The sequence below is a fragment of the Haplochromis burtoni genome, unplaced genomic scaffold (genome assembly GCF_018398535.1).
Source record: "Haplochromis burtoni strain Fernald_Lab_line unplaced genomic scaffold, NCSU_Asbu1 Contig_394, whole genome shotgun sequence".
NCBI lineage: Eukaryota > Metazoa > Chordata > Actinopteri > Cichliformes > Cichlidae > Haplochromis > Haplochromis burtoni.
The window spans coordinates 8,099-19,814 of NW_024582755.1; the positions used below are offsets into that span (position 1 = coordinate 8,099).

The window sequence follows — 11,716 nt, forward strand, 5'->3', positions numbered from 1 at the left end:
CCAGACAACCTGTGGACATCACCTTACAGTCTCTTACAGTGTCCGGACCAGCTTCCACAACAGCTGAAACCATGGGTAGGCGAACTGTGTTTTTACATGTTTGCTGTTTTTGCTTATTTTGCATTTCAACTCTTGCACAAAGGAGCGGGTTCATTTCGTGATGGATGCTGCAGAGATCTGTCCTGGCCGTGTTGAGCTGCGTGTTGTCGGTGTGATTCTTATTTGCATGTCTGATTATCACTTTGAAGCCTCGGTCTGTTAACTTTCACCGTTTCACTCTGAATATCTTTGCAGCCTTTTGTCACACGATCACTCTTCTGACGCTCATTAGGCAGTTATGGTTTCAAATCAACGTGCCCGCGCTCTCCTGCGCGGTCGTGTATCTGCTGATTGATGTCACACTGTGCCATCAGAAGACGCTGTTGGTGTCTTGGCAGTGGTGCACGCGTGTGAGTGGAAAGGGCATGGATTAAAGCTTTTACACCTTTAGAGAGAGGGTGGATGTAGATTTCATTTTAGATTTAGACTAATTTTCCTTCCAATAATCCGGATATGTTCCAGATCTTTTTTAAGATGTTTTATAAAAGTTCAAAATGTACAAAAATCCCATCCTCGCCAAATCACGTGATGCATTTCTCCTGTTGCAAGGTAAAAATGTGACATTCCTTGGCTCTCGGCTAGCACACAGCGGTTACCTCTCCCCACCTTATCTACTCATGTGAGAGTCGATGTTGATTGGATTAAGAGGGAGTGATCCGCTCCCCGCTGTGGATTAAACGGGCTGGACACGGAAGACAGTTGTTGCGTAGAGGTGGATGCTTGTTCCAGGGTTTTTGCACACTCGTTGTTCTTTTATTAGCTTAAATCAGATTGGTAATCTCATTGAGATTAAGATTTGCTTTGTTTTCAACAGGAAACAGAAAGTATGGCACAGGAAATGAGAAGAGAAATAAAGAAAGACAAGAATTATTCAGAATTAAGGGGTTTTATTTAAACAGTGGGAAGGGAAATATCTTTGTAAGTAGTTGTGCAAAGACAGTTTGATGTTCTCCTCTTGACTTATAAATTGGAAGAACTGATATAAATGGCCACCATAGTTGTATTACTAATGCCATGTACACTATTTAGTTTATTTTCTAGCTGAAAACAATGAATGTCCAATTTTGGCACACAATGGGACACCATGCCAGTTGAATTTTTTAGGTCTTAAAGAGCAGAAATTAATTAATTTTATTAACAGGCCTAAAAAAGCTTTTTTTTAAAAAACAATATATATACATTTTTGAAGACTTAACCACACATTTACATGGTATTGGCCCTCTTCTGCCATGCGCATGGAGCGTTTAATTCTCTGAGGGGCTGTAACTTTGGTTTCTTTTGGTCAATTTACATGATTGACACTTCTTTTTAATCGTTTGAGCCAATAGGATCACAGTAACGATGCCACGTTCACGTCACTTCAACTAATCAGACGTTGCAATGCCAAAACCCACGTGGGCCCAAATTTACTGCATGTGACGTCTGTCCAGTCACGTGTCTATAGGTGGGTCTACAATCGAGGTTGTTGACGGAAAACGGCTCCCATGCAGCTAGGTAGGCGTGGTAACTGCTGATAATCACGTGGCTACTGGCTACCAGCGAAAATAACGGAGGATATCGGTACAGTAAGTCAATTTCTGTCTCAGCACATTTGCGCTGCTATGTGTTTTGGGGTCTATTTTTGCGGCTCATTCAGTGAATTTTGGTCTGAACATGATGAAACTTGGTGTTTGGAGTCAGTAATAGCTCTGGAAGCAAACCAGCCTGTCTTTAGCCAGTTACATGAAGTCTGAAGAATTTCTTGTTTGTCTCCAAAAGTTGATTCTGTTCATCTGGACGTAGCGTTTTCTGGGAGAAATGTTTCATCACTCATCCAGGTGACTTCTTCAGTCTCAGCTGGCTGCAGGTTTCAATCTTATAAACAGGACATTTGCATAATGACTGAAACCAGCCCACTGAAGGAACAATGGGCTGGGAGGTCAGTTCCTTAATCATTAATATGCAAATTCTCATGACCATTGATCAACAACCACCGATCAATGGCCATGAGTACCATTCAAAGAGAGTTGGGGAATGGCTGCAATCACAGCATTAAGATGGTGACAGATGGACCCTTAGGCCCCCTCCTCAATTCAGAGATGGTCTTTCCCTTTTCACGTAAATGGCGTCCTTGACTCCGCGCTCAAACCAGCGTTCCTCCCTGTCCAGGATGTTACATCCTCATCATTGAAAGAGTGTCCACTGGCCTGTAGGTGTAAATAGACTGCAGAGTCCTGGCCTGATGAGGTGGCTCTGCTGTGTTGTGCCATCCGCTTCGCCAGAGGTTGTTTGGTTTCCCCCATGTATAAATCCTGGCAATCCTCCTGACACTTAACAGTGTACACGAGCGGTCACCAACCTTTTTTGCGCCACGGACCGGCCTTTAAGGTGTCGCGGATAAATACAACAAAATAAAACTAGTACCGGTACCGAAAAAAAGAAGACTTATTCATAACACACGTGAAAAGTCCCAGGAAAACCAAATTAACGATAAAAACGATAACAAAATAACGCTGAAAACCGCTAAAAACCCTGAAAACTATACATTTCACACCTGAGCCTCAACTCTCGCGGCCCGGTACCAAACAACTTATGGACCAGTACCAGTCCGAGGCCCGGGGATTGGGGACCACTGGTGTAAACTATGTTACTCTGTTTGTGTCGGGGGACCCGATCCTTGGGGTGGACCAATTTTTGGTGCAGCAAATTTCTTGTTCGGCTTTTTTTGTTCAGCGGCCTTCTGCACATTTATGTGACTGCTTGTTTAATCGTGGCTTGTTTTGGGTGTGTTTGGTGGTTGTAGAAATTGTTTTTAAGACATTTTAGCTGAGATTCAGAGGTTTCTGTGGATACCACACATGTCTTTCTCCCCCCGTGATTAACGTGATCTCCTCCTTTTTCCCCCGGTACCGGGGGCGTGGGGCTTAAGGCAAAAACCTTGTAAATAAACGATGCTGCTCTATTATGTTTGCTTGGGAGGACCATCCTGCTTTTTTGTGATACACAGAATCGAGAGGCTTCAAAGTGGACAAGCATTTAAACAATCAACAGATTTGCATATGTACATTGTATATAATGTGTGCAAAGATTTATGTTTCTAAAGTGAAACATCTACATAATGTATGCCAATATGTACACATTGTAATTTTTTGCTAGAAATTGACACCAAGAAACTATGGCACCAATACTGGTTAGTCCCAACTTATAGTTGCTGTAGTCATTTAGAATTATCTAAAATCAAAATGAACATTTTCTCTAATCTAATGCAGCTTACCTCTATGGGGCGCCGTTTGTCAAGTGAAACACGCTGAAATTAACGGCAACATTTTTCCACATTTAGCTCAAAACCCCATATACCTCATGCTAAGGTTGGTATATTTGAAGTCTAGGGTCCTTTGCTTTAGGAAGAAGATAAACTGAGCTCTGTGATATTGAACAGAGGTTATATACCAAGCAGTGTATTTATAGTATACAGTATTAATTCATGGGTGCAGAGGGATAGCTGTTGACATGCTAACACTTCTTCTTCATGGCATGAAAAGAAAAAACAAACCGAGGACAAGGCACAGTCTGGACTAGTGCTCACGTTCACGTGTCTTTTTTTTTCAGAGGAGAAACAGATTCCAGAAAAACTGCAGAGACGCATGTTTCATGTTTTTGTTAAACTGGCAGTTTCGTCTGTTTGTGTTTTACTGGAGGCTGACCTGAAACCAGCAGCGTTCAAGTTGATCTCATTAGGCCACTTATTCAAAGTGTTTCTACCTCTTACTTCTCTGCCTATTCCCTCCACGTCTGGATCTCCCCCTCTCTCTTTCTTTGCTTTTCTCTCTCCCATTCATAACATCTGTTTCCAATAAGCCAGCAGGCCTGTTTATCTCCTTTAGGCTGGTGAGAAGTTGAGAACAGACAGGATGTAGCCAAATGACATGATTTACTGCGATGGAGAACAGGAGCCATTTTTCTACAGGCAGCCGTCGTAAACTTCTCTACTTTCAACTCTCCAGTTTTGCCTGTTATTTCCCCCCAAACTGCTACTTTAGTCCCATCATCGTCAGCATCATCATCCCATCTTTCATCTGCATCTGCTCCTCTCATCATCCCCCTGCTCATTGTCTTCATCATTATTCTTTCCACCACCACCCCTCCTCCCCTCCGCGTCCCCCTTCGTGAATCTGCTCTTTGTGCTCTCTTTTTTTTTGCTGCAGTTTGTCTCTGCTCGACTGCGCGTGGAAACTCGTGTCCTCTTCCATCCTCTCCTGTGGATTTTGCTCGGCGCTGATCTGCAGAATGGATACTGAGCACCACAGCCGTCGAGCAGACAGACTTCAAAGGCTTCAGATTTTCAAGGACTGTTTTATTCTGAAGGAATAAATGATCACTGAGCTGGCAAAAAGGGAGAAAAGTGGACGGATCCACTGAGCTGATTAGAACAGCAGAGTACTGACACTGACACTAAAGCACTGCTGTCATTATGACAGCTTGACTGTGCCCCAAAACAGACCACAAATACTTGTTTTTTAATCTCTGTTTATTAACTTTGCAAATATGAAGTCACTGCATGGTATGCTTGTGTAGAAAACTGAATAAAGTAACCAACTATGTAATCTCTATAAACAGTTACTATATGTAAATGCATAAAATGTGCACCAATCATTTCAGCAGATTGTTTACCTGCACGCAGGCTAGTTGCGTGCAGGTAAACAATCTTTTGCCTGGAGAAAAGCAGGGTGACCACCTGATAGTCATTTAGCTTTCCTTTTTTTAATATACTCTTGTAAACAATGGCTGGTGCACAGATATGGGAATCTCCAAAGACTGTAGTTTGCTGAATGCACAGGAAGCCCCGTAAAATTGTCCGTGACGCCCAAAGGCTAAGTCAGCAGAGTAGCTGATGGGTTCCCAGATTTTCAGCTGTGCATGTGTACTCAAGAAATAGCCCACTTCAGATGTAGTCGCGCTACTGGAAACGCCTCAGCTGGAAATGCCTTAGTTGGAAATGCCTTAGTTAAGCGCACAGGAAGCTGCTCACATGGTTCCCACTTGCATATGGTGCCCAGTGCTGTTTGCACATCAGCACAATCCAACATCACATGAAATTTGCACTTGGAAGCTAGCAGGTCAAAGCGACTGATCTGATCTACCGATGCTGGATATTTGCATTCTCATTTGCACCTGTGTTGGATGATGTCTAGAAAACTTCAGGGCTGCAGTGTCTGTTCAGAAACAGCAGAATGCTTCCTGTGTCTGCATAGGTTTGCTCCTTGCAGTCCAGCTTCCTCGAACTATGGAAGCTGGTTTCCACCACTGGAACAAGAAAATTTGTGATCTGTGAGTCACAAGTTTGAGTTATTAACTCAAAGTTTCAACTTAATAACTCTTTTTTTTTCTTTTCTTTTTTTGGTAATTTTGACTGATTTCTTAAGACGTTTGAGATAGCAAGTCAAAATTTTGAAATAATAAACCAAATTTGTGGGGGAAAAATATTATGTTTTTATTACTTCTTTGGTTTTTTTGCAGTGTTGAAAAATGATTCATGAAGCAATGATTTTGAGTAAACTGCAACTGAAATATATTTTAAAAAAGGAAAGCTTTATTCATTCCGATAGTTAATCATGAAAGAAAATGTGCTTGGCAAAAAAAAATTGAATGTAAATTTCTGAATGAACTGGAACAAGTAAAGTTCATTTTACATTGTGCTCCTGCAACAAAATTACTCTGTGGATAAAACAGCCGTGAGTGTGGTCACAGATTTTATTGCAACCTATTGTAGCAATGCGTTTCTGTCACACTGTGAGGAAAGTCCTAACATTTTAGTGCCAGTCACACCTCTCCAAGCACCTTTCTATTGTGCCGTTATTCCCTGTGGCATGTTGTTCTCAGGCTTGTGTTGTTTTTGTTCAGTCAAGAGAGTCAAGGAAGATGTAACGCTTGTAACAGTTAGGTGAAAAGCTTGTATGCTTTTAACTCCTGCAACTACCTTAAACAACATCCCTCCCTCTTGAAACTCTTAGAGGAGGTTTGATTTAAACTGACTGGAGCAACGCAGACTTCAGTTTTTAAAGCTGAACTTTGATGAGGTACTGTGGGGCTGGTGAGAGGATTGGTGCTGAGAGCATGGTGGACTGTTGATGATCACACGTGGAGCTCGAGAAAGACAACAACAGTTGACGTGGTTTGCTGAGAGTTAATAAATACCTGTTTGTAAGCCTTCAACTATGCACAAAGCGCTTCTTTACAGTCTCCTGAATGACGAGAATTAGTTCCTCAAAAAGATTTGCTCATTGAATCGTGCAGTGCTTGATTGGAGCTCCAGCTGTGCAATCACACTCGCTGAGCTCACAAACAGCTGAATGGTTTACACTCCTCATGATTCATGGCCTCCAGGTTTCCCTGCTGAGTATGAGAGAGATGATGGTCTCTGCTTTGTGATGACTTTTAAGTGTTTTCTATTTCTTTTAAGATTCAATCAGTTTCACTGTTTAACGTGTTGAGCCTGATTCCAACAGATTAAGTGGCCCACTCTCACTTTGAAGTGCATTTAGTAAACTAGCTGTACAGTGGTTTGTGTTTATCTGACAACCTTTAACATCTCAAAAGAGAGGAAAGAACTGCGTATGTGTAAGCACATGAGAGGCCATTATTACCTTGTTCTAACTCCAGACTGCTCATTACCAAGAAGAAAGATTTAACTCTACCCCTATGAACACATGACTTGAATCTTTTCCATTTTACAAGAGATTCTGACTTCCAGTGGTTGTGAAAAGAAGATAATCTAGAATTACTTGTTTGTATTCATTTTCACTATAGAGCTCTCATTTTGTCTTGTCTTTATGATCAAATATAGTGTGCGCCTTTTTCTGAAAGAGAGAGAGAGCTGAGTGTAAAAGCAAAGCTCTTGATTTACCGGTCTACGTCTCTGCCCTCACCTATGGTAATGAGCTCTGGGTAGTGACCAAATGAATGAAATTGTGCATACAAGCAGCAGAAATGAGCTTGCTCCGAAGGCTGGCTGGCCTCTCCCTTAGAGATGGGGTGAGGAGTTTAGCCATCAGGGAGGGTCTCAGACTAGAGCAGCTACTCCTCCACATCGAAAGGAGCCAGTTGAGGTGGTTTGGGCGCGTTCTGGGTGAGGTGTTCCAGGCATGACCCACTGAGAGGGCAGACCCAGGACACACCGGAGAGGTCTGGGAACGCCTTGGTGTTCCCTCAGACAAGCTGGAGGACGTGGCCGGGGAGAGGGAGGCCTGGGCTTCTCTACTTAGGCTGCTGCCCCCGTGACCCGTCCCTGGATGAGTGAAAATAAATGGATGGATCAGCTGCAGCCCTTATTGGCAACGGTCTTCACTTGGCTGACTAAAACGTGTTTGTCCTACTGCAGCCTCCATAGCTGGGATAGAACTGAAATAGGTAAGAAAACTGAATTCAGTTGTCTTCAATCTACTGGCATCTAGTGATGAGATTTTACACACTGTAACTTTAAAAACTCCTAAATAGTTACAGATAACAAATGTTTGGGAAATCTGTTCATGTTTAATTCGTCTAAAAGAAAAAAATATCAGCCTTTGGAGATTTTTGAATCACCAAATATCAGTAACAGTCTTAAAAACTATCATTATTTTGCCCGTAACAACGTAAGAAATGAACTAGTAGTATTTGTTTTTCTCTCTTACTACGCTTTTTATTGATTTTGCTATTGTTTGAAGGCATCTTACTCTTTGTACAGTGTGTTTTAATGTTTTGGAAGCTGTTGCTTAGTACCCGCCCCACTGATTCAGCCTTGACTGAGGCCAATATGTAAACACAGCCCTCACACTTGCTTTCATATTCAGGCTCCTTAAACTCAGCTCAACAGCCACTTTTTATGTGTCGGAATCAGTCGTCGTTGAGAGGACCTGTTGCCTTGACAACGCACTGATGCACAAAGCTGCGAGGCGGGCGTCGTTTCCAATCCCGGCACATGCAAACAGTCACACATCAGATCTCATGAGCCCACTCGGGCAAGAAATAGACAGTACATAAAAATACATACACATGACCCACAGACAGCAGGGGATGCCATTCTGCTTCACCTCCCCTCCCTCCCCTGCTGTTCCCCCACCTCTGCAGTGATGATGATGGTGAAGAAGATGATGATCCCACCCTGCTTTGCATTTCCTCCACACAGTGACTCATGGCGCGCCTGCACACTGTAGATGGGAAGCATCTCTTATCCCACGTTGCTGCCAGTGTGTGCTGCAGTTCCGTACAGTAGTTCACAGGTGCAGCAGTCACATGACTCTTGAAGGGGGGGCATATGATGCAGGCAGGCAGTCTGAAGTGGGGTGGGGGTGTGTGTATATATATGTATGTTTGTTTGTGCGTGGTTGAGGTCGAGGCTGGGTGTGTGCGCAGTTATTTGGATGACGATGACAACGTAACATCATGTGGAGCAGACTGTGGACCAAATCTGGGCCAGCAGGATTAGTGGCTCGTCTGATAAATTGCTGAGCGGAGGGTGCCCTGGGGGGATGGGCATGTAGACGCGTGTGTGTGAGTGTATGTGTGTCTCTAGGTGTGTGTAGGTTAACCCATGCGTAGTGACAGGAGTCAGATATTGTAAATAAAATGAAGTGTATGGGAGATGCTCTCCCAGTTAGATTTTATTTCTGTACAGGAGAGGGTGGGCGTTCGGTCAAGCATTGTGATTGTGTGAGTGAGTGTGAGGATGAGATGACAGGCTGAAACAGAAGCTTCAGTGCTCTGTTGTATTGCAATTAAGACCAAGAAATCACAATCGCAGGGAAAACTCTGAGCACAATGACGTGCAGGCGTTTCAGGCAGCATGGATGATGACGAAGCATGACGCGATTAGTTTGCATGAATTTGCATTAAAGTTGCCCGTGTGCCTGTTTCAAGTGTGGAGTGGAGCTAGAGATGGAGGGGACAGGAACATGGAAAGAAATCCCATTTGTTTGGAACATTCCTTTAAAAATCCACAAAAACACTGGCCTGAATGAAACGTTTGTATTTGTGTTGACATCTTTAGAGTTTAGAGTTGTGTGCGAGTGTGTGTGCATTCAAGGTAGATTAACCTTTGTCAGCATCCAACGTTTTGGTTCAGGAATGAGAGGGAAGTGTCTCCTTGGCGACCGACGGCAGAGGGCGGAGGCGAAACTGGGTCATCATAACCACAGATTAAGAGACCAGATCTGGACGCACATGCACACACCAATGAGCAGACACACACATGCAGATGAATAAAGCCAGATAAGTCACAAAGGCACATTGTTTCTACTGATAAATTAAAAGGATTGTCTCAGGTTAGAGATGAGCAAGGTGCAGAACTTCAGCCTCACTCTCTGGCAAAGGTTTTCCTTTTAGGGGAAGCCAAAAGCCCATTAAAAAAGCAAGGATTAGACTGAAGCGACAGCGGGAGGCTCATAAAGCCGTCGCTGAGACAATGTTTGTGTGCGCGCGTTAGTGTTTGTACCAGTCTTTGCATGTTTTTGCTCGCTTAAGTGATGGTCTGTTTTCAGCATTAGTGATACAACTCTTATATTTGACTAATGGAGGCAAACACCCAAACATCAGCTGCTGTCACACATGAACTCTGGACAGTGTCTGCAGAGTCAGAGTCTGTGGTTGCCCTTTCTCGCATTTAGCAGCAGGAGATTCAGACACATTAGCGCATGCAGGAGGCAGGACAGGTCACACCCAATCACTGGCTCTGAATTTGGCTGACAGTCACCCGCTCTGTCCTTATATGGCCACATTGGATTCAACCAGTCTGGCTGAGTAATGTAAAGAAAAATCAGTGCTCCAGTGTATGTGTGAAACTGGTTATTGTGAGGCGAAACAAGCAAGCTGTGGAAAGAAGAACGAGTACACAATACAGTTTGATTCGTGAGCCCAATAAGTAAAGTTTACAAAAAGTAACTTAATCGATGCTTTCTATTTACCTTAGAAGTTAGATTTCGAAAACTTTAAGGTGATTGTTTTGGTTGCAACGGTAATATACATCCATCCATTCTCTTTCGTTTATCCAATTCAGCGTCGCAGAAGGCTGCAGCCTATCCAAGCTGTCATAGAGCGAGGGGCGGGGTACACCTTGGACAGGTTGCCAGAAACAGACAACCATTCAGACTTATATTTACACCAGTTAACCTGACCTCACTAACTGCATGTCTTTGGACAGTTGGAGGAAGCCAGAGTACCCGGAGAGAACCCTGACAACCACAGGGAGAACATACGAACTCCACACAGAAAGGCGCAGTCAGAAACCCAGAACATTGTTGCTGTAACAGTGCTAACCACCGTGCCACCATGCTGCCAGGGCTGAAAATGAAGCTAAGACAGAAGTGCCATAAACTGCAGTTCCTCTAATGGCTACTTGAGTGATTCAATTTCCCATCAACTCTGATATTAAAATGCACAACTATACAAGAGATATAACCATGTTTGCAGCTTGGTACAAAAATGGCTTTGGTCTGAATAATTAGTATCCTTCTTCATATTCTAAAAGTTTGGCAGCCACTTACTTCAGTTCAGTTCAACTCATGTCAAAGCAGTTGGTATTGTAAGATTAAAACCTTACAATAATAGAGAGAAAAAACCCTAACCCATGAGCAAGCACTTGGTAACAGTGGGAAGGAAAAACTCCCTATTAACAGGAAGGAAGCTCCAGCAGAGCCAGACTCAGGGAGGCGAGGCCACTGAACTGGTGGTGCTGTCTTTCTGGACAAATATGGTTGCTTTGTTTTTGTTGCATAATTCAAGCTGAACTGAAACTGTTCAATTCTGGTATTTTATACTCAACCCTGTCATGCCCAGAAGTTTGTTCCTATGAGCTTACTTGGTTGTTCTGGTAGCTACGTACATCACTTAGCTGTAGCTACAGGCTACTAATAACTGTGTCATCATTTCAGCTAAACCTTTTGCCATCACTCAATTTTGTAACAAGTTATTATAAAATAGGTATGTGTCAAACTGAAACTGAAAGCTTTATATCCATGCAACCAAAAAAGTCGGCACAACTGCAAAGCAGAAGAAACGGCCCACCTTTAATCCTCCGTATACTGTTTCTCCTGAAGGATCCTTTCATTCTCACTGACATAGAAGTTGCATTAGACAAAGACAGGCACAAATAGCTCTGAGTGGCGCACAACTGATTTCTCCAGGCACGGACCAACAGATACTGCAGGTCATCATGAGGCCATCCTCTGGGATCGGAGCTCATGGCTTCATAGCTCAACAAAACAGATGCTTAATGGTGTTGAACAGCGTGTCAGGAAGACAGTTAAAAGGTCAACGCGATGCCTGTAGTGAGACTGAGCGTCACACACAAGACAAAGGAGCAGATTATGGAAACAATAACAGGCATTTGAACTTTAGTGCTCTTTGTCACTGTACATTCATCCTGCAATTTGTTTGCATTGGTCTTTTGACAAAGTGATGCAACAGTTCAGATGTATTTATTTTGCAGCAAATCATAGCATAAATCATCTCAAGGCAGTTGACATAGTAAGGTCAAGACCCTTTTAACTCTTTTCCACATAAAGACAAACTCTCCTGTACCCTCAATGACAGTTGTGACCTCAGTATATATCAGTAAAGGTGTGGTTTAATGACCCTTAGTATAGTTTCTGGGTTTTGAAAAGGT

The 11,716-nt window shown here is 43.1% G+C and overlaps 1 protein-coding gene across 1 annotated transcript in view; it reads left to right on the forward strand.

Annotated features, from left to right (window-relative positions):
• LOC102289059 (neuronal membrane glycoprotein M6-b) overlaps positions 1-11,716 on the forward strand; it is a 55,989-nt gene continuing 44,273 nt past the window's right edge. The window contains exon 1 of the mRNA XM_042212794.1: positions 1-75. Within this exon, the coding sequence (XP_042068728.1) occupies positions 72-75 (4 nt within the window). The 5' untranslated portion in view covers positions 1-71. The remainder of the gene's footprint in view (positions 76-11,716) is intronic.